Source organism: Monodon monoceros, unplaced genomic scaffold, assembly GCF_005190385.1.
Source record: "Monodon monoceros isolate NGI ecotype Baffin Bay Population unplaced genomic scaffold, NGI_Narwhal_1 Super_Scaffold_21, whole genome shotgun sequence".
Classification (NCBI taxonomy): domain Eukaryota; kingdom Metazoa; phylum Chordata; class Mammalia; order Artiodactyla; family Monodontidae; genus Monodon; species Monodon monoceros.
This window is the reverse complement of record NW_021703778.1, coordinates 108309500-108333805: the sequence shown is the minus strand read 5'-3', so window position 1 is coordinate 108333805 and position 24306 is coordinate 108309500. Positions and strand designations below refer to the sequence as shown.

Genomic DNA, 24306 nt, shown 5'->3' with positions numbered 1-24306 from the left:
TATGACTATAGAGTTATTAAAACTCATACTGTATAATTAAAATTGGTAAATTTTATTGCATGTAAGTTATGACAGTAAAGCTGATTTTAAAAACTTCCACCATATTTTCTTCAGGGTTGTTTATAAAAGAAGGTTAGTCCTCTAAACAAGGGTGTTGATTATATTTACATTACAAGTTAAACCTTAAATATGGAGATGGCTGCTCCAGTCCATAATGAGAATCTGATATTCAATTCTTAAACAACTGAGAATTTCTGCTAAAATGGATTAGCATTAATCAGTAACAAAATAATACATACTACTACATCAACAAAAGAACTAGCTTTAATCTTTATATAAGTATTCTTATGGTTTTATGGTACCTAAGTATACTTCTAACAAAGCACTTAAATATATAAATTACCTGCCAGTTGACTGAACTAATTCAAATGTTGCTAAGAATTGAACTAGAATTTTCATTTTATCTTACACTTGGAATTTATTTTCCTCAAGCCAAATCACTCAACTACCATGAAAATATTCAAGAAGTGGGACTTTTTAATTATAAAAATAAATGTACAAAATGCAATCCATTATTACTTTATTATTTTCTAATCACTAAAGAAAAGTCTTTTTGAATTGCTCAGTCATATCCACAAGGCCTAATTATATTACTAGAGAAAATGAGATTTCTTTTACCTCAAAGCAGATAGCTAATATTATAAGAACCTCTGCATTTCTACTATGCTAAAGATGGACAGAAATACATAAAGAAATTTGCCTAATACTTCTGTTGAAGGAAAAAACAAATGATTAAAGGCATATACAAATACAGGCTCTATAAATTAAAATTTATTAACTTAAGGGAGAAGATAGGCTATTTCAACTCTAATACCAGTGGATAACAGGTATCGCCCCATATTCCAATCGTTATTAAAACTGAAAGTTAGCACTTCTCACCGGACAACCTAATATGTACGTACAGAACTTAGCTGACAGTCAAGATTAAATGGTATGGTGTACATACACCTAAGTAAAAATGAGCTTGATTTTTTAGATAGGACATGGGCATCCTAGCTTGTTTATTCTTTAAACAACACTTGTTTATCAAAAGAGGTCATTAAGAATAAATAAAGCTAAAATGAAATTAGCTCACGTTTTCAAACCATTACATTTTGGAGTCTATTCAAATCACTGAAGTTTCATGGTTAACTTGTATTCATTTTAAATGCACATAAACATAATGTTCTGCCTTTATAACCCAACTCTGACTACTTTCTGAATAGTTTCATCAGACAAAGTAAACATAAGAGCAGGCTTGTTTTTAAAACAGTGAGGATATCTACACACTCCTTACAAATACAACTCAAACCATACAAACCATATTAAGCTAGTGCTGCTGAATAAATAGTAACATCACAAGCTACCTCTTGCACATTCACAAATATTGCTATGAATTTTTAAAACAAAAATTCACGTGTAAAATGAGTTAAAAAATAGTATTAGACTTAAAATGTTGCAAACATTCAAATTACTGATTTAAATCATAACTATGATTAAACAGTAGCATAATTTAATAACTGAGTTATTCTAAATTCCAGAAAAAAGTAAGTTTAACATTTTAGTATTTGACTTAGCCATTTAATAAAGAGAAGTCCAACAAAAGCATGACTGGCTAACAACAAAACTGCTTTCAAATATCAGATGGTTACATCTAGAATTAATACTCAAGATAATCAATCCTAATGAGAACGATACACCTCTTTCAAATTTTAGCTTGAATCAGGAACATTTGACAAACTATTGGTGTAGCAAAAGTGAAATTTTATATCAAACCTCTTGCAATGATACTTCTATCCTACCTGTATCTTCAATAAATTCCACACATTTTTCAACAAATAGTGGTATGGGCTTCTCAGCTGTAACCAGATCCTGGAGGGGCATCCCAAAGTAATTACTTTCCCAATTTCTACGTGTTGGTGGATTGAAGTTCTTAGTTTTCTTTTTTTGCTATAAGAAAACATATTCAAGTTAAAACTATTAAAATTAATTTCCTTCAGAAAAACATTAGTATTAAGCAATGTAAATAAACATTTTGTATCAAAAGATATATTTAAAAGCCATATCCAACCTAAATGTCCATTAATACCGGGTTCATTAAAAAAATTCTGCTAGAAGCAGCAACGTGACCAAGAGAAAGAGACAAAAGTGAACAGACAAAAAAATGGCTGAATAGAAGAAACTTTTCCCTTTGTAAAATACTAGAAAACTGGATAGGTAGGGAAATTAGAAAAGATCATTTTTCAATGCCAAGTGAAAAGGAGAAACTAGGAGTAAGCAATGCTCAATTCACAGTTTCAGTGTGGTCTGTTGATTGGTGCATTTGTTATTTGGTCTTTGGGGAAGTTCCAAGTGAGATTTTTGTGCATAGCTATATTAGTAAGAATATAACATAGCTTTAATTATTGATTATACAATGAAGCTATGCAACTCCATGAGTTTTAACCCCATCATTACCCCATTTTCTTCCTATCTATTTCTTAAATATTAAGATAATTTTTATAAAAGAAAATAACATCCTAGTGGGAAAGGAGATGTTAATTTAGTCTATTAAAAATGTTTTATTAAGCACCCCAAAAAAGATAATTTTTATAAGTAATGGACAAAACATTTTCACAATAATAAACAAAATTACGTAAGAATTTTCAAAGTTTAATTTCAATATTGCATTGGGAGAAAATGGGTTCTTAACCAGGGAGCGAACATTTCAAAAACCTAAGGAAATACTGCCTGGAATTCAACCCTTAAGGAGATTCTGAGTCAGTCTTCCTTAAGTAGGGTGTATTTATATTTGTCGTAAGTATTGTTACTGACTTACAAATCACATAAAAACATACCATTTCTAATCAGAAAAGTGTGTGTGGGGGCAGGGGAGGGAACACAGGCAGAGCTTTCAATGCTTAAAGCAACAGTCCTCATTTTAATTTCCAGAGGAGTCTCTCCTTTGGATGGATTGATCTTTCAATGTGTTCTTCCAAGTTCCAAGTTATGCAACTGATACCCTGCATAATCAATCAAGTCCTTTCTTCATTTCAATTTCAGGCTGCTCTACCTAGCAAACTTCCAGATCTCATGAAATCCAACTTCTAAGTCTTCATATATTATCACTCTGATGATACAGATTACATAAACTCTGGTAGGTACAGATTACATACAATATAACTAGTTGTCTGAAATGTTACCAACAAAGCATTGGAATACTTGGTATGGCTCAAGACCTAGCCCACCAAGTCAAGTAGTGTGGATCCTTCCTTACTCCTTAAACAATCCTTCCACTGTACCACCACCACCAAAACAGAACAATGTGCAAGAAAGTAGAAATGAAGAGATTGTAATTTCAAAGCTGAGGTAGGGATACAGCGACTGGGTCCTCTTCTTTCTCAGGAGCACTAAGGTGCTTTCCAGCCTGCAAACTATTAGCTGCACCATTTGATTACAAAAGTGAAAACTGAGCCAAAGATGGATGTTTTTGTTTAGAGAGATAATGCAGTGGTGAAAAAGATTACACTTAAGCAAGTTAATGAAAACAGCAATGCCTAACCTATGGCAAGAGCAACAGGAATAAAAGATCTTAATCTGCAATGACACCTAAAAAACAAAATTGTAAGAAAAGTAAGCTAGCTAGTCCTAACTGTTCCAATCAACTCTTAAGAAATTCTCTTTTCATATTACCCTTTAGGAACCAAACTAAACTCTGAATACTTCACTAAAATTGGGGGTAGATTTCTCTGGCTTATGCTCAGGGAATATCCATCCCTCAAAGTCCATAAAGTTACAAGGGCAAGTTATTTAATTCTGCAGTTACTCCAAGATCAGATTACACCAGTAATCTGAGGCAATGAAATGCTAAGTGGCTTATAGCATGGAATTTCTGGCAAAGTATAAAGGGATAATTTACTAACATACAACTGCCCTGACAGTCAAGTTATAGTTCACATATATGGGGAAAAAAAAGCATAAAAAGCTTATGTGACTTTACCAATTTTTCTACTAATTTACAGTGGTGCAAAAGAAAACTCTATGTAGGAAAATAGTTTTGAATTAGACATTCCTATATTAGCTTTTATGATGAATAAAAACATATATAACTTTTTTTCTACAAGTGATAGTTCTTAAGCATAAGAATCACTTCAGGGAGTTCTTTAGAAATGTGAATTTTGAAAAACTCTACATTATTCTAACATACAACCCTTACTTAAGAGTTGCTAATCTATAGCTACAAATTTATACCAATTCAAATTAACTTATATAATTTAAAATCTATTTCATAAATTAAACTAAGGCTAGATGATTACAACTGCTATAAAATCCCATCAAGGTTCTCTGAAATGCAAGAAAAAGATGAGGCATATGGTTATTTGGTCATTTATATCTATAGCTTTTGATGAACCAATAGTCAGAAATGGCAGGTCCCAATAAATAATTATGCCAGCAGGAAAACAGGATCTGATTTATGATAATCCAACTTTTGATTCATTACTACATTCATACAAATCTTAATTTCTGCTTAAATGCAAATACCCATGGTCTTTTCTTCCTGGCCACTTAGGCAAATCTCACATCTGCAAAAGCATATCCAGTAAAATAAACATTGTATTTCACAAATAATATAAACAATGTTATCAGTTAAGTGTCCAGTGGATATTAAAAACTATCATTAGTATAAGTAAACAGGACCAGGAAAAGGCATATAAATAGCTCTTTACAGAATCTGCTCTTCCATTCAGCAATATCAGCAATACAACAAAGGAGAGCATCTAAGCAACATCCTCAAATATTCAATAAATACTGTCGATACAATCAATAACACTGAAAAAAACAATACCTCAATTGCTTCATATGTAACCAACAAACTGCAGAAAACTTAAGTAGCAAAAAACAGTTGAGGACGCTTTCAAAGAATAAATCCAGGAAACAAGAAATTCTGGACTTCTCTATTCTCTTAAATTTATTATGGGATTCTTGAAATAAAAGATTAAAGAAGAAATGAGACAACCAGAGGCAAAATGTAAAGAAAGTGAAGGAAAAAACCCATTAAAGAAATAAATACCTCTTTAGTAAAAGAACCAATATGATTGAAAAGATCAGAAAAAAGTGGAAAAGATCATCAGAGTTCTCTTTTCTACTGTATCATTTCTTTGACACACGCCAAAAAATACTTTTGCTCCCATTTTTAAAAGAAGTCTTAATCTTCTTCTCTCTGCTAGCTACTGCTCCAGAATTCTACTCCCTTTTGTAGAACAAACTCTATATAAATCATCTATACTAGCTGTCTCCAATTCCTCTCCTTCCATTCCCTCTTATATGTACTTATATTAGTTTATCACTCTCATCACTCCACTAAATCTGCTCTTCTTAAGTTCACGAATGACTGTTTTGCAATAGTGAGTTCTCAGCTCTCATCTTACTTAACTTTTCAGCAGTCACTCTCTTTAGTGGACTTCAGGAGACGACCTCTATTACCTCACTTGTTCTCCCCTTATTAGTCTCCTTAGCTTGTCCCTCCTCGGCAACCTTGTAATACTGTGAATACCCCAGGCCTCAGTCCCTGCCTTTTTTTCTCAATATCTATAATCACCCTCTTGGTAATGTCATCCATATGCTGCTAACCCAAATTAATACTGCCAGCTCAGCTCTTTCTCCTGAACTCCAGACTCATTTGAAACCTTCTACCTGACTCTTCACTTGAATGTCTAAGAGATATTTCTTTCTTAACATGCAAAACTGAACTCCTGATGATTTCCTTAAAATGAGCTCCATCTTCAGCCTTCTACGTCTCAGTTGCTGGCAATTCCATCCTTTCAGCTGCCAGGCTAAAATCTTGGAGTCATTTTTGATCCCTCTTATTTTCTCACGCCTTACTTCCAAATCTATGAGATCTTAACCATCTTCACTGCTAACTCCCTGGTCCATACAGCTATCACCATTTCACATATGTAGATTACTGCGTTGACTGCTCAATCAATCCTCCCTGCTTCTACCACCATTCTCTACATACCGTTCTCAATAAAGCACCCAGAATGATAGTGACCCACAAATAACAGCCTTCAAGGCCATATATAATCTAGCATGCTTTGAACTCGGCTTCTATATATTCTGACCCCATTTTCCTCTACTTTCTCCATCATTTTACTCCCTTTCCTTACTTCCTTGTGCAAGTAAGTTACACAGCTTACTTGCTTTTTTAGCATGTGACACATGCTCCTAACTTAGGACTTTTGCATTGGCTGTTCCCTTTACCTTCTCAATAAGGCCTACATGGACTACTAAAAATTGTGATCTATGGCCTTTCTCTAACTACTGCCCAGTACTTCTAATCCCTCTTACACTGCTTTTCCTACCCACAACACTATATAAATTTTCTCATATATCATCATCATCATCATTATTATTTTGGTGTACGCCTGCTACAATTTAAGCTCCACACAAGGGCACGGATTTTTATCTGCTTTGTTCATTAACATACTCCAATGCTCTGGAACTCTGCTTGTGAGAAAGAGAAAAGTGCAAAGATAGTCGAGGTCTCTTCTGAAATAATGAATTTAATTTGTAGATTGAATGATCACCACAAATAGGAGTTAACCATCAAGTTACAGACATATGCTACTGAACTCAGTAAGCTTCAAAAATCTTAAAAGCATCTAGGCAGAAGAAACCAATGACCAACAAAGGAGGGAAAATATCAGGCTAGCCTCAAAGTTCTCACGAAAACTTGGGAAGTCAGAAGACTTCTATGTGAATGTTCATGGGAAAAAGATTTGTCAAAGATTCTTTATTTAGCCAGTATGTCATCCAAATGTGTGTAACAAGCAACTACAGCTTTTTTTAAGTTCTCAAATATGTAATAGTTAATATTTAAATTATAGCACTCTCGAACTGCCCTAGAAATCCTAAACACATAATGAAACATCATCGGGCGGAGACAGGGCATGGAGAGATAAATTAGGAGCTTGGGATCAACATATAAACACTACTGTATATAAAATAGATAACCAAAAAGGACCTACTTTATAGCACAGGGAACTATACCCAATGTTTTGTAATAATCTACAAGGGAAAAGAATCTGAAAAAGAATAACTATTAGTTCCTTTATTTCTCTCTCTCTCTCTTTTTGCTGATGAAGAAAATAGATAACAAGAAAAAAGCAAATTAAAAAATAAATGTAAATGGATTAAGATCAGATCAGCTATAAAAGACTCTCAGACTTGGTACAAAACTAAACAGGAGAACCTCCCTGGTGGCACAGTCGTTAAGAATCTGCCTGCCAATGCAGGGGACACGGGTTCGAGCCCTGGTCCGGGAAGGTCCCAAATGCCACAGACCAAGTAAGCCCGTGTGCCACAACTACTGAAGCCCATGCGCCTAGAGCCTGTGCTCCGCAACAAGAGAAGCCGCCGCAATGAGAAGCTCGTGCACCACAACAAAGAGGAGCCCCCGCTTGCCACAACTAGAGAAAGCCCTCGCGCAGCATTGAAAATCCAATGCAGCCAAAAACAAACAAACAAATAAATACATTCATTTAAAAAAAACACAAAAAACAAAAAACTAAACGTGACTAACTAACCACATGCCATTTAAACAGACTCCTAAAAACTGAAAACAAAATGATGGAGAAAATAATGATTTTTTTTGTTTTTACAAGAGCAAGGTTAACATTGCAGCTGTCTTCAAAGCAAAAAGCTCTGAACTATACAAAAGAGACTCACTTACAATTATCTAGAATTCAATCCACCAAGTAGCAGAAACAAAGTACAGCAGAAATATGTACCTCTATGGAAACAGAACAAGAAATTTTAAATGATCTCCTTTAGCCCTTGTCAAGATCTAGTACACCAAAATTAATGATAATAAAGATGAATTAAGATGGCTGATTTTAACAGATTTACATATACTGATATATGTTACAGTTTAAGAACAGGATAAATAGTATAATTCCATTCCATCAAAATAAATCATTTATGTTAATATTATAGCAAAAATTAAAAAACGAATACCAAACTATTGACAACGATACCCTTAAATTTAGAGCAGGGTATAGAAGGAAAGAGAAAGAAATGACTGGGGGGAGGTTATACAGAATTTTCACTGTAAATTGTACATTTCCTTTTGTAAAGGAAGGACTTTTTGAAAAGATAAAGATCACTTGTGTAACCAGAAAAAAAATCAAGATTTAAAAAATTGTGTCTATGAGGGACTTCCCTGGTGGCACAGTGGTTAAGAATCCACCTGCCAATGCAGGGGACGTGGGTTCAAGCCCTGGTCCGGGAAGATCCCACATGACGTGGAGCAACTAAGCCCATGCACCACAACTACTGAGCCTGCGCTCTGAAGCCCACAAGCTACAACTACTGAGACTGTGTGCCATAGCTACTGAAGCTCGTGTGCTTAGAGCCCATGCTCCACAACAAGAGAAGCCACCACAATGAGAAGCCCACGCACCACAACAAAGAGTAGTCCCAGCTTGCCACAACTAGAGAAAGCCTGCACGCAGCAACGAAGACCCAACACAGCCAAAAACAGATTAATTTAAAAATTTATGTCTATGATATATGAACTTTAATCCTCTTTTCAAAATGGAAAGAAACAGGAAATCAAATTTCTCCCCAATGGCTTCCAATTTGAGTTTTCTCTGGTCCCGCCCTATATACTCTGTCCCACACTCAAGAGATTCTCAACATATCACAGCATGCTAAAAAATTCTGAGAAGTTGTACAATTAAAGAAACTCATGTAACTACAAGCACTACCTACCCTCTCTCTTCCTAATGTCCTCAACTCACATTTCATTGGAAAAGACACATAGGAATTCCCTTTTCTTTATTTATACCTACAACCAACCCACCTATGTATCTCTACCCTGATTCATGTTTTCCTTCCTATGACTGTAGTATCCCCTGTTCATACAAGCCAATATCCCCTTGCCTCTTCTTTCATAGCATCAACCTGTCCCTCTCCTGGGTCATTCTTATGAATATACAAATATAATATCTCTCATTTTTAAAAACAAACATGAAAACAAAACCCTTTTTTGATCCCATATTGAACTCTAGCTACTGACCCAAATCTTGCTCCCTTTCATAGAAACACTTCTTGAAGGTGTCATCTACAGCTATCTCTACTTTTCACATCCCATTCATTCTTCACCCTGCTTCCATCTGGCTTTCTCTCCCATTCCACTAAACTGCTTGTCAAGATCAGATACTTCCACACTATCAAATCAAAAAGAAACTTTTCATTCCTCTTGAGCTCTCAGCAACATTCTTTCTTGATCACTTCCTCCTTAAACACTTGCTCTCTTGGCTCCCATGTCACTACTCTTTACCAGTTTTTCCTCTTTTCTCACCAGGGATTCATTTTTTTCTTTCTTTCTTTCTTTCTAACATCTTCATTGGAGCATAATTGCTTTACAATGGTGTGTTAGTTTCTGCTTTGTAACAAAGTGAATCAGCTATACATATACATATATCCCCATATCTCCTCCCTCTTGTGTCTCCCTCCCATCCTCCCTATCCCACCCCTCTAGATGGTCACAAAGCACAGAGCTGATCTCCCTGTGCTATGCGGCTGCTTCCCACTATTTTACATCTGGTAGTATATATAAGTCCATGCCACTCTCTCGCTTCATCCCAGCTTACCCTTCCCCCTCCCCGTGTCCTCAAGTCCATTCTCTATGTCTGCACCTTTATTCCTGTCGTCCTGCCCCTAGGTTCTTCATAACCCTTTTTTTTGTTTGTTTTTTTTTTAAAGATTCCATATATATGTGTTAGCATACGGTATTTGTTTTTCTCTTTCTGGCTTACTTCACTCTGTATGAGTTTCTAGTCCATCCACCTCACTACAAATAACCCAATTTCGTTTCTTTTTATGGCTGAGTAATATTCCATCGTATATATGTGCCACATCTTCTTTATCCATTCATGTGTCAATGGATACTTAGGTGGCCTCCATGTCCTGGCTATTGTAAGTAGAGCTGCAATAAACGTTGTGGTACATGACTCTTTTTGAATTATGGTTTTCTCAGGGTATATGCCCAGTAGTGGGATCGGTTTCACCTGCCAACAAGTCTTCCTGGTCTACCCAAACTCACTTCTGAGCCCCTCCCTTCTTCTCTAGCTATTCTCTGTCCTTACGTGAATTTATCTAAACTCATAACTTTCAATCATTTTATAACCTGATAAGTCTTCCTCTGAATACCAGATTCATAATCTAACTTTTATACTTCCACTGGGATGTCAACATAGATATTTTAAACATAATATAAAAAGCACAAAACAGATGTCTTGAGTCTCTCTGGTCTGAAACCTTTCACCCTTAACCTTCTTCACTATCTCAGTAAATCTAAATCTACCCAGTTGCTTAAACCATAAATTTATGAATCAGCCTTGATTTTCCCTTACTCTCCACAGCGAATGCATAAGAAGCTCTGTTGGTATGACTTCCGAAATACTCTAGAAACTGTCCACTTTTCCTTTTTAGTACCTATAACTTGGCACATGGTGGGTGCTCAGTCAACACTAACAGCAGCAAACAAAATTATAAACAAGAACCAGAGAAAGCCTTTACCATATAAGATTTCTGTTAATAAACATACGAAATACTGTTAGTTTATTTACCAGTTATGCAAACAGTTTCATTATACCTAATTTTTTTTTACTACGGGAGTCATTATATAGATGTATCTAAGCTTAAGCATCTGAACCTAATAAAATCAGGATTCATACAAAATAATGATTCTTATCATAAAACTACAAGAAGGATTAAATAGCCAACTCTATGTGAATTCATTTGGATATAAGGTAATATGGTAATATACTTTCAACAGTGTGTAAGAACTGAGCATTTACCATGTGCATAACATCATGCTAGGTATTGTGCAGGATATGATACACAAAGCTACACGTGTGAAAATCTGCAGAGAGTACACACACACACGCATGCGTGCACACAGTCACAAGTACAAGCAAACCTGGGGGACTAAAGTATCTGTGGGTCACATTAATGTCAATACCCTGTTTGTGATATTTTACTAGTTTTGCAAGATGTTACCTTTGCGAGAAACTGGGCAAAGGGTGCATGGAATCTCTCTGCATTATTTCTTACAATGGTACGTCCATCTACAATTACCTCAAATTAAAAAGAGTTTTTAAAAAAAAGGTCATTGCAATAATCCAAGTAAGAAGTTATGATAACCTCAACTAAGACTGTGACAATGAAATGGAAACAACATGTTTCACAGCAGAATAAAGATCAGACAAGTTAAATAGCAAGAGCATGTAGCTTTGACCCACAGTACCGCCTTCCTGAAAATACATCCTTACCCAATCATGGTGAGGATAGGGAAGAAATATCTATGACCTGTGAGGAAAAACCTGCCTTTCCTAATGAGCAAGTACAAACAAGCCTTGTATGACTGACTTCTAGAATCTCACAGGAATTTCATTAAAGACCACATTTGGCTACACAGGGTTTCTCAACTTCAGTATTATTGACATTTTGAATTGCAGGGTGTTTAGCAGCATCCTTGGCCTCAATCTAACAGATACCAGTAGCAATTCCCCACCTGAGTTGTGACAGCCAAAAATGTCTCCAGGTATTGCCAGATGCTCCCTGCAGGTCAAAACTGACCCTGGTTGAGAACCATTGCGCTAGGCTAATAAAATCAAGGACTAAGAACTCAAGTTTGGGAGATGGCTACAGATATAGCCCTGGGAAGTCTGAGACTTTAACTTAAAAAAAAAAAAGTCAATACATAATTCAAGATAGAGAATCACTACTGTACGGTACACAAAGATGAATGATAATCATAACTGCCTTCAAAAAGCTTACAATGTAGTAAGAAAAACAAAACTTATTAAACTTGTACAAAGCAATAATACTACTAGAAAGTGATTACTTTATGTGGGAAGAATAAGTATTACACCATAGCATAACACATCAACATAAAAAAGAAGTCTTTAGAGTCAGTACTCCATGAAGGTCTACTCAATCCTTTTTTTTTTTTTTAATTCTCTAAAAGCTGTTAGGTGCTGGATGTTGTGAATGCTCTTTCAGACCCTTTAACCTAACACTAGGTGTAAAGAGGGAAGAGAAAATAACTGAGGGCAAATAAATGTGGTCTGGGTTCTTGTATACATGTATCAGACAAACTGGTTCTTGCACTGATTCATCTCTAAGATGACACCTTCCTATAAAGCATTTCAACATATATTATCTACCTGGCAGGCATTTTATTAATGCCATTAACAACTTTACTAACAAAAAATTAGACATGGAGTCACCTGGAGAGGGTCCTAGCAAAACATCCAGCTATTCAAGTTAATGATGAGTGATTTCTTCCCAACTTCCCTAAAAATATTTTTTCAAGTGTATTCAAATCAAAATAAGTTTTATATTATACCCAGCATTTCATTCTTAAAACCATTATTTCTCCCTTTGCTTCCCATGTCATCTGTTAGGTTCTTTCTGTCACTCTGAAGATTGCAAATCAGAGCATCAGTAAAGAATGAGACAAATTCAAGTGTGTTCTTCTCTTCTCTTACATCACAGAGGTTCTAGAGTCCATATATACTTTAGAAAGTATACATGACACCCTTAAAATGCCACTAAAATTTTGTGAACGTGCATTTTTCCAGTTAAAATATCCAAACCTTTCCTCAGATTTTCAAAGGCTAAGAACAATTTCCAAAAAGCTCAAAACAACTACACACACATACACAAACATATGCAAGGTGTACCTTTATATGGACAAAGTTAGATACTAACTCAAGATCACTTTTGTCACACCCTTATATTCTGTTGTAAGAACTGTGAACATCAGATATTACTACTTTTAAAAAGCAGTCCTCCTTCCGCTGAGGTTTCTCTTAACACAGTCATAGATTAAGCCCTATTGAGGACTCTTTCAACGCATCAGCTGAGATGACAAGAAAACATTACAGAGCTGAAAATCATAAAACTATACCTACTGTGGAAATAACTCTTCTAGGTTTGAGTGGGATGATTTGTAGTATATAAATTTTTGGAGCACATAAAATTGACAACCCTATAAACTCACTTATAAGTCTTGGAATAGTAACAATTGCCCATTGATATAAAATTATAGTAAGAACACAGTATTCTATGTTATAGAGGTAAAGTACCTCCTTGATATATTAACTAAATATAGTCTAACAATTAATATAATGAATGTGCTGCAGAAGAGTAATTTCAATAATTTGTGCTATGCCAGTTTTTGCTAAACATTCAACATGCTGTTATGAAAACTAAGTAAAAACACAAAGTTTGAATAGAAAGCCACACTGAAGACATTTACATTTGCTTTTAAATTAGTGAAAACAAGCATACCACTGACACAATCATTTAAGCTGAGTCTTATTAGAACACATCAGTCAAAATATACTTTAAAAACTAACCATCTCGCTACATTTCATTCTGAATTTGAAGAGTAACAGATCATGGTCAACCCAACAGCACAGAACAAATTCAAAGAAACAGCAAATAGTGAAATGTAGGCAGAAATATTCACATTATATATCCACACTTACATCATACCATAAATTGATGTCGCCAGCACCAGAAATGCTACTAAAGAAACCAATTTTAACTTTATGAGAAATTTCAGAAACACCTCAGAACTAATCAGTCAGATGTAGAACATATTTAGCCAATATGAAAGCAATAAAAATCGTTACTAAGACTCCTAAGTAAATGCTTTCCAAATGAAATGAGAGATATGAAAGAACCAGAAGTTTTACTAACCTTGATGAAAATAAAAAATATGTTTAATTTTCACCAAAATCAAATGTACTAAACTGAATGCCTGAGAGCAGAGCCCATGACCAAGTCATCCCTGTATCCTTAGCTTTGGACAGTGTTCAGGCATAGAAGGCATTCAGTAAGATGCTTGTTGAATAAAACAACAGTTTCCTTGAGTCAAAATAAATGTAATTATTTTTAAAAACCCATAAATGGTTCTTTCATTACCACTACAAAAACAAACCTATATACTCCTACTGACTTCAACTGATCATAGTACAACATACTATGCTAGGCCATAGAGATCAACTATAAACAACATATAAATCTAGCCTGCATTAGACACTGCAGTTTTCATCCCTTAGAAATTACCCTAATTTGGGGGAAGCCAACCTCGCCAAGAGTTCTAAAGGCTCAGGCCTACATTCAATAGCATAATTCTCCACCTCTGGCCAGACTTTACTGGTCAGGAATGGATATAAGACCCAACTCATGGCAATGAGGCTGGAAAAGATGCTGGCTGAGGAATCTGGGAAAGCAGTTTTCTCATTCTTCTGATCATACTTCCTTTATAAAAGTGACCCTCACTCTCTCCCCTAAGGAAGTGTCTGCAAAGTAATAACATATATAATGGGCACCCTATTATCAACTGCCCAGAAATCTAACCAAGGTACTCCCCAAAAAATAGGTGAAAAATAGAAAACCTGAAACTGTCGAGCAGTTCAAGACTTCGTTAAATGACTTAGCTCATTAAACAAAGTGCAAACTACTCTATCTGTATCTGATCTGTAAGTATTGCTCTTCCTACAGTAAGCTCTTTAATCATCCAATTTTTTTTTTTTTTTTTTTTTTTTTTTTTGCAGTACGCGGGCCTCTCCCTGTTGTGGCCTCTCCCGTTGCGGAGCACAGGCTCCGGACGCGCAGGCTCAGCGGCCATGGCTCACGGGCCCAGCCGCTCCGCGGCATGTGGTATTTTCCCAGACCGGGCACAAACCCGTGTCCCCTGCATCAGCAGGCGGACTCTCAACCACTGCGCCACCAGGGAAGCCCCATCCAATTTTTATTTAGCCTTAATTATAACTCTTCCAAGAACCTCAGATGTGAACACTGACAGTCAGTTAAGTGACTGTCAAGAGGTTAAGTGATATACACTAAAAATAAAAAGCAAACTTACCCTACAACTTATACATTTTGATACAGACAAACAGCAGTTCACCACAGACATACTTTCATATACTTCATTACTTTTATATCTGGAATGAACAATCTATAAATCAAGAGAAAATTCTGGTCACCACTGTTTGGTTGACAGTGTTTTCAAAAGGCATTTTACTTAATAAAGACTGTAGGTTCTAGAAGTCAGAAGTCAAATAATTCTAAACTTAAGATTTACTATACTCTAAAGGATCTACCCTATTAATAGCTTGGTATCAGTTCATTATCTACTAATACTAAATTAACATCTTCGACTCAATATATACATATAGATATCTCTTCAGTTTTTTGAAGAAAACATACCTATTTTGGTATTCTTCCCTAAACAGGCTCCAAACCCTAGTATAATGGCTAAAGCAGCAGAATCTTCTAAGATACTATTTGATAGAGGGGTTTAATAAGAAGGGACCAATAAAACACAGAGAAAATAATAAGGACTGGATGGAACATTTGAGAGTAAAATAGGAGTTGGTAGTTGCTAATATAAATAAGAGGATGAAAAGATTCATGACCTGGAAATAAGACAGGAAAACAATTTTAAAGAAAAGCTCAAAAAGAAAAATCATTAGAATACCAGCTTATTCTAATGCACCACAAAATTCACAAAGTATTCTACTATTTACTATCTGAATCAAGCTGACAGCACTGAAATGGATACTGAAGAAAAAACAAACTAGTTTAAACACAAGTATATCTCACTGAATGGATGTTAAAAACTGGCAATTTTATCAATACAACTCAAATTTTCTCATTCAGTTCATTCTCTTAAGCACTATTTTTCAAGCACCTGTTAAGTTAAAGTCAATTCAGTAGGTCACAACCAGCACCCCTTTTTTCACTGCAATAGACTAGAAAATCAAAATAACTTATAAAGTAGGTATTGTTTTGCAAGATTTCCTTTACATAGAAATATTTATGTCTATAACGGGTTATGACTTAAGAAAATCCTTGCAAATCAAGAAATATCTTAGAGGTTTTGTTCCCACAACTAACACTAAACTCATTTTGGGGTATAGAACAAAAGATAATTAAGCATAAAGCCTTCTCTGCTTGGCAGGAATGACAACTAAAGCCCACATTAAGAGAAACAGATTTTGAGCCTTCCTTAGATGCCACTAATGCCCAAAAGTTATAATTTTCCAATGTCAAGGAACCTGAGAAAATATTCCTAGACTATAGCTCCCATGTTGGAATCAAAGAATGAAGGTAAAGGGAATGAACTTTTCTCTTAGAGAGGGAAAAAAAAAAAAAAAAAGAAGAAGAAGAAGTACATAAATTCAGGATCAGAAATCACAGGAGTATTTAATTTAAAAATGAGTCAAGAGACTAATCCAGCAAATGGGTCAAAGGACTATTCTGAAATACAGACAGAGTATACTGGGATATTTCAGGCCCGAAGCACACTACAATAGCATTTATTGAACACTGCTGTATGTCAGGCACTTGAGACACACAGTTCCAATTTCTACCACAATTCCAAGCGAAACATTATCATTCCTAATTTACAGGTGAGGGAATGAGCGAAGAAAGGGTAAGTGGTCTATTTTTACTCTCCCTACCTTTAAGGATCCTCTCTGCTCCTTGGCCATTCAACATTGGTCTAGGCTGTGTTAGGCACTCCTCTGCATTCACTCCCTAGGTCATTTCATCTACTGCCATCTCTACTTCATTGTCTCCTAAATGCATATCTCCAACTCAGACCTCTTCTCTGAGGACCTATATATCTAACTGCCTATTTGATATCTCCACTTGAACTCTAAAAGTTTTCATTTCCATCCCTCCACTCCAAACCTGGCAAATTTCCAATGCTCTACGTCAGGAACAGCATCATCACTGATTAAGCCGCACAAGCTAGAAACCAAGGAGATACCTTTCCTATCTCTTTCATCATCTTTACTCTTCCCCCACATATGCAATACATTACCAAATCTTATATATTTTAAGTATTTCTCAAATCCATCCCATTCTATCCATTGAAACCACTCTCCCTCCCCACTCCAACTATTCAAAGCTTTTATCATGATTCGCTTAGACTACTGTAAATGCCTACTGGTCTTCTGTATCACTCAACCCATACTCCATACAGAAACCCAGTGATTTCAGATCCACTAACTCTGTTAATTTCAATTTACTCTTAGGCTAAATAACAAAAATTCCTAACAGTGCTAAAAAGGTCTGCATCTAGTCCCTAGCCTCAAATCTCTCCTTGTATTATTCTCTCCCATAGATCAGGTATCAGCAAATTATGGCCTAGGGGACCAATCCACCCTGCTGCCTGTTTTTAAAAATAGCCATACTGGGCTTCCCTGGTGGCGCAGCGGCTAAGAATCCGCCTGCAGATGCAGGGGACATGGGTTCGTGCCCTGGCCTGGGAAGATCCCACATCCTGAGGAGCAACTAAGCCTCTGTGCCACAACCACTGAGCCTGCGCTCTAGAGCCCGCGTGCCTAGAGCCCGTGCTCCGCAACAAGAGAAGCCCTCGCTCACAACTAGAGAAAAGCCCGCACGCAGCAACAAAGACCCAATGCAGCCAAAAATAAATAAATAAAAAGAAGCCATACTCATTCACTTACATGTTGTCCATGCCTGCTTTTTTTTACAGCAGATCTGAGCAATTATAATACAGGAGGTATTACCTTCAAAGTCTCAAATATTTATTATCTTGCTCTTTACAGAAAGTTTGCCAACGACGGCTTTAGATCAATGACTAGCCACAGTGACCTCCTTCAAGAATATGCACATTCTATTCATTCAGTATTAAATATTCTTCCATCCACCAAACCACTCCCCTACTTAAGTCCAATTCATCTATCAGATCTGACAAAATGACAAGTCTCAGGGAAGCCTTTATTCACCCTGTAGACCAGTATATCCCAATTCAGATTAGCCACATTTCAAGTGTTCAACAGCCTCACATGGCTTGGAAGGACAGCTCCAAGTCAGAGGTCTGTGTATTTGGGAGCACTCTGTTCTGTTTTACTGGTAAATGTGCCTGTCTCTGAGCCAATAACACATTATGTTAAATACTAAAGTTTTACGTTATCTGATAGAATAAGCACATATATCGTCACCACTCTACCTCTGCCTTTCTTCTTCAGAAGTGTCCTGGCTATTCAATATTTGGTTTTACTATTTACTCTTCCATATTTGTATTAGAATCAGTGCAGAATTTCTTGAAAAATCTTTAACACTTTGAATGAAACAACACTGAATCTAGAGATAAGTCTGAACAGCAGTAACTTCTTTATGATAAGCCATATTCATGGATAGGAAGGCAATAGTGACCCCATTTACTTAGATCTTCTTTAATGTCTTACAACAAAATTTTATACTTTTCCACACGGAGGTTTGCACATGATGTTACAATTACTCCCAGGCACTTGATAATCTGCCATGCTTTTAAAAATGGTGTCTTCTCTGATTATTTTTTCTAGTTGTTTACTGCTGATGTATAGAGATGCAACGGACGATTACTGATCTTATATGGAGCTGTTTTGCTCTTTTATTAATACTAATAATTTATCTGTAGATCCCTTTTGGCTTTTACAGAGGCAATCATATCATCAGCCAAGAGTGACAACTTTGTTTCTTCCTTTCCAATACTCATCCTTTTAATTTTTTTTCTTATCTTACTGCTTTAACTAGGATCTCTGTATAATACCAACTGGAAGTGGTGATGGTGTGTACATTCTGTCTTGTTCCTGGTTGAAAAGGGAATCCATTTCCCTAATTAGGATGATGCTTATTGTAGATTTCACTTGTTTGCATATTTATAGATACCTTTTCTCAAGTAAGTTCTCATCTGTTCATAATTTAGTAGCTTTCTCATGAATTAAATTTTATCAAGTGCTTTTTATATATATTGTTGGGAGTTTTTTTTTTTTTTGGTATTATACATTCACAATCCCTATGTAAAACCCTTAGGGTAAGATATTTTAGAATTTAGAAAATTTTAGTCATCATCCCTACTGTACAGTACAAAAAACATGTATTAGGTAACAACCCCAACAAACTGTGGGTCAGTACCTGTATTCAAATACATTAATACACTTTCAGTGAACTATATGGATATTCACTCTAAATAAGACAATGCTTATACGTAGCCTCACACATTAGTTCAAGTCAGGTTTTCCCACCAAGAACAGGGTAAATCAGATTACGCTGCCAAGTTCTAAACAAACTTTTGGTTTTCAGAGGTTACTGGATTTCAAAATTGCAGTTAAGGGTCTGTAGATCTGAACTTTATTTAGAATTTTTGCATGTGCACTCATAAGTAAAATGGGACTGTAATTTTCTTTTCTAATATTACCCGTGACTGGTTCTGGAATTAAGAATAGATAACTTCAGATAATGAATTAAAGAATGTATTCTCCTATTCTATTTCCTGGATTTGTAGAACACTGGAATGATATGTTCCCTAAAAAGTCTCCTGTAAAATTACCTGGGCCTGGTATTTTTGTGGCAAGATGTAACTATTACTTCATAATTTATTTAATAGTTACAGGATTATTCTAAGCTTTCTTGTCAAGGAGTTTAACTTTGTTTAAACTTTCAAATTTGTTGACATAAAATTGTTGATAGTATTCTCTACTATCTTATTAATCTGATCTATCTGTAATTATATTCCCCTTTTCATTCTCAGGATTTATGCCTTCTCTTTTTATCTGATCAATCTTGCCAGATCTTTGTCTATAGTTTTCTAGTCTAAAAAATGTTAACCATCATCTGAGCCGACAGTGAGCTGTAATCTTTTTGCAACAGCAACATCAAAGATCACCGATCACCGTAACAAATATAATAATCTAAAAGTTTGGAATATTGCAAGAATTACCAAAATGTAACATGGAAGCAAGTAAGAAGTAAGCAAAGGCTATTGGAAAAATGGTGCTGATGAAGACTTGCTTGTTGCAGGGTTGCTAGAAACCTTCAATTTGTAAAAAATGCAGTATCTGAGAAGCGCAAAAAGCAAAGCACAATAAAACAAGCTATGTCAATGTATCAAATTAATATTGCAAAATGGTAGATCAAAAGGGAAAAACAGACAAATGGGATGCTTACAGACAAACAGAAAAAATGAACAAAATCACTTTACATCTGAGTTTCTGCAGAGAGAACACACATATTCAGCTAGAACTTTTATGCTGAAGAATATGAAATCAAACTTCCACCCCAAATAAGATAAAGCTCAAGTAAATAAAATGTAATAAGTAACAAAAAATAATCTGCCCTCACAAAATACTCAGAAAATTTAAAAGAGCTGTCAATTATATTTACTGAATGACACAGGCAGCCTAAGTTCTCATGGATGTCAAATCCATTCTCTTAAAAAATAATTTTTTAAAAGTCAAAAGCAAACATCTTTAGAAACATTATAAACCATAAATTAAACTTACCTTTTTATCTTCTTTTACTTTGTGGGTTTTCTTCTTCATTTTCTTATCATCTAACTCCTGGTCTGAAGTGATTGCAGGATTATCAATACCACCTTTCCAAGTTTCAACAGGAGAAAGAAGTGGATCTTCTTCACTTCCACGATGCCTTCCTTTTCTTTTTGTTTTAGAAGTGGTGAAAGCTTCATCATCACTTGCATCTGAATGCGTTCTTCTGTAGTATGACTTGGCTTTACTAAATAGGGTTTTAGATTTGTATTTGTATTTTGAAGGTCTCCGTTCCCCATGACTTTTTGAGATTCTATCAGAAAATCCATTTTCCTCATCTCCTTGGGTGTTATTCACAAATGAGTTTCGAATTTTAATAATGCGATTCTGACTATCATCTGGGACAACATATATCTCATCAGAATAGCCCTTCTGTTTGAAAATTGTGTCAATGGGTTCTGAATAGTTATCTGAAGGATCCATATCTTCAGGATGTGCCAAAGGCACCCGGGAGGTCTGTTTTCTTGGATTTTTACCAATACCAGCTTCAATTGTTTTTAAAAGGTTTGGATCCAACTTTTTCACATTTGTCTTAGGTACAACTGGTTTAGGTTTAATAGGTGGAGGCACTTTATGGTTGCGTTCATGGTCATGACAGTTTGGTGTGCTGTGAATAGGATATTCATTTCCTTCCAAATCTAATCTATATCTGGAACGGTCACTAGGCGTTGGAAGCAACTGTACATCATCCCCAATTGGACTATAAGGAGGTGGTGCTTCTGTATCATCATCTGAATCAGGGTAGTTGTTATAGGGAAAACAGTCTCTGGGAGATGGCAGGAAAACATCTTCACTTTGATGGGTTGATTCCCTTGTATTTTCAGATAAATAGGAATTTTCTATCATATTTTTTTTCTCTAGAACATCACTGAAAAACAGTGTAAACACCTCAGTTTGCCGATGATACTGAGATAAAGAATACAGTGCTGTAAATTTAGCAGTGATCTCAGTTGCAATGTGTTCTCCTTCAGTCATTAACTCTTTGATGGCTTCATTTTCAAAAAAGTCTGCTTGGCTGTCAGTAACTGCCACCAGCTGTACAGGAATGGTGTCCTGAACTTCTGACAGAAATGCTCGAAGCATTCCCATTGATGCTTTTCGTTTGGCAGAATAAACTAATATATACCCATGAACCAGTTCATCTTTCCTTACTCCAATTGAGGAATGGTATGATAATATTGTGATCTGTATTCGCCTCCTTTTTTCACCAATGATTTTATCAAGCATTAGGGAATTATTCTGTCCAGCTTGAGCAGCACTGCAAGAATGAGAATCAAGGAAGGGTGAAAGAATAAGGTCCACACTAAATGGATCACCACACATGGCACACATGACAATTCTCAAGTCAGCTTCTGATACATCCTTATTGGTGGGAACTGGGCTCACCACATCTAAGTTATGTTTAACTGATTCTAATACTCCTCTTAGAGCTTGCTTTATTTGGGTTTCATTAAATTTACGAGGATATGTACCAGCAGGTACATCTACAAAAGGACATTGTAACTTGTTTGCCAACTGTTGCCCTTGGTGCCTGAGAATTGGTAGATTCTTACTAATAGAATCTCTCTGATTAGCCAGAATTAATGTAAATGGAAGGTTAGCCATATACTTATCTTTTCTGATCTGAGAAGCTTCCGTTCTTATTTTTCCGATAAGTTCCCCAATAAAATTCAGTGACTCAATGGAATTAAATACACAGAAGCACCCATGTGGTTTAAAGGCAGCAGTCCATAACTGACTCAAAAAGTAAGGCGACTTGGCATCAACAGGCCGAAGATCAAGTTCATAAATTTTTCCATCTAAGGCATACTCATCATCAGTGGATTGTGTCCTTATCTCATTTGCTAGTTCCTGGGAAAGGCCATCCTTCCCTAAAATGAAAAGGTTAACTTTATCTATATTGGTACTATCATGATACAACCGTAAGCGGCCATGATCCAACTGCAAAAGACTGCTGGCAAGTAACTGCTCTACTTTAATGTCTGTACAGTTTTGGCCACTAAGACATGTTTCTTTAGTGGGATGATAAACAAATCCTATATGCTTAAGTAGAAGAGACTCCCTATCAGGTGCAAGTTTCTGTAAAGCTTTGTATCTAGGTTCTTCACTCAAAACTGTATGAATTTCACTCATTTTATCTGAACTAGGTGTTGCATTAAGATCTAAATCATAAAAAAGTTCAGAATGTTCAAAAAGCATTTCCTGAAACTCTTCTTTGGCTTTTTCAACTATTTCTCGCTGATGCCTACCATACACCTCTTTGCTATCAGCCTCAGTGATATATTTGAAGGCTTCATCCTCCATAACAAAGCACATAACTTCCTCCCATGGCTGCCCAGGTGAAATAAACTGAATTTTTTCCAAAGTCTTCTTGAATTTTTCCTTCATTTCTACTCTCCTCTTCTCTGATATTAGATGTTGTACATGGTTCTGATAGACTTTTTCAGCTTCTAAAGTGCTCAGGAGGTCAAATGGGATCCGTCTATCGTTAATTTTGTCTATATGGTCAGTTTCATCCCAAGGTGTTTTTTCTAGCACCACAAAACATAACTGAAAATCTGCTCTCTTTTCCATTAACTTCAAAGCTTCTGACCAATTCAAATGTTCAATCTCTTCTAGGTTTGGCAAAAGAGTGTTAAAAGCTCTTGGTAAAGTATTTATATATTCTTCTCTTCTTTTTCTTATATGTTCCTGTTTAAGTTGTTCTATATGTTTTGAGAATGTATTTCTGGCCTTTCTTGTTCCCTCTAAGTTGATGTATTCCTCATAATCAGGATGATTTTTCAATTTGTTACTAACAGTTTTCCAAGTTGCATGATAATCTCTCACAGTCTGCACAAGTTTTTCAAACTTATCTGTTGCTGTGACAACAAGTTGTCTCTGCGTTTTATAAGCATCCAGATAGGGAATAATTTTAGGCTTGCCACGAGTTTTATCCAGCATTTGTACCAGTGCAGTGAAACATGTCTCAATGTTGACATTAAATCGTGCAGATGTTTCCACTACAAGAAGGTTCTTTTTGTTTGAAGCAAATGCCTGAACTTCTCTAAGATAATGATCCACACATTCATCACATTTAGTTGCTGCTATTATTACAGGTTTTTTTGATTTTGATAGTTGGACAAAAAGGTTATTTACAAATTTAAGTTGATCATCAAACTTCCTATTGCATCCCTGACTTACGTCAATGCACAATAAAAATCCATCTACATTGAGCTTCCCTTCAGGCATTTGCTTCTGTTCAAAGTCTTGCTCCAAGCCTAGTTGATCAGTGCAAATGTACATCAGTTTTTCTGCTGACTGCAATTTAGAGGCAGCTGCACGTTTTATATATGGTTGCAAATTCGTACTCCGATGAGGCAAGAAAGTCTGGTCATCAATGAACTCAGTTTGTTCAATGACATGAATTTTGCATTCTACTCCATCTTCACCACTTTGTGTTATGTCACCCCAGTACAAAAAATGATCATTGTTTACTACTCGTCCTCCAAAGTCAATGGTGCTAAGCACAGAAGTATGCTCTGGATAATATTCATCTGCTTTTGAGCGTACATATCTATTGCACAAACAAGACTTTCCAACTCCACAGTTGCCTTTGTCTTTTTCAGTCCCAGAGAGTCCAACTACACTGATGGTATAGGATGGGGGGCGAGGCTCTTTGTTTTTTGCCATCATAACTCTCTTGTCATGTCTCTACATTCATAAAGATAACCAGATATACTTCTCATTCTGAAAATAAAATCATCTCAAAATACAGATCCCGAATTTCAGAACAATATTTGGTTCTTTGTATTTCCCTCATTTCTGTGCAGAAAGGTCTTCAAGATCATATGGATCATCTTCCTAGAAAGAGAAAAAG

At 35.8% G+C, this 24306-nt stretch overlaps 1 protein-coding gene across 3 annotated transcripts in view; it reads right to left on the bottom strand.

The window, feature by feature from the left end:
* ARHGAP5 (Rho GTPase activating protein 5) overlaps positions 1-24306 on the bottom strand; it is a 73716-nt gene that overhangs the window by 36378 nt on the left and 13032 nt on the right. For all 3 annotated transcript variants that reach the window (XM_029237903.1, XM_029237902.1, XM_029237904.1), the window contains exons 2-3: positions 20403-24290; positions 1842-1989 (exon numbers count right to left, since the gene is read on the bottom strand). In XM_029237903.1, the coding sequence (XP_029093736.1) occupies positions 1842-1989; positions 20403-24122 (3868 nt within the window). In that variant the 5' untranslated portion in view covers positions 24123-24290. The remainder of the gene's footprint in view (positions 1-1841; positions 1990-20402; positions 24291-24306) is intronic.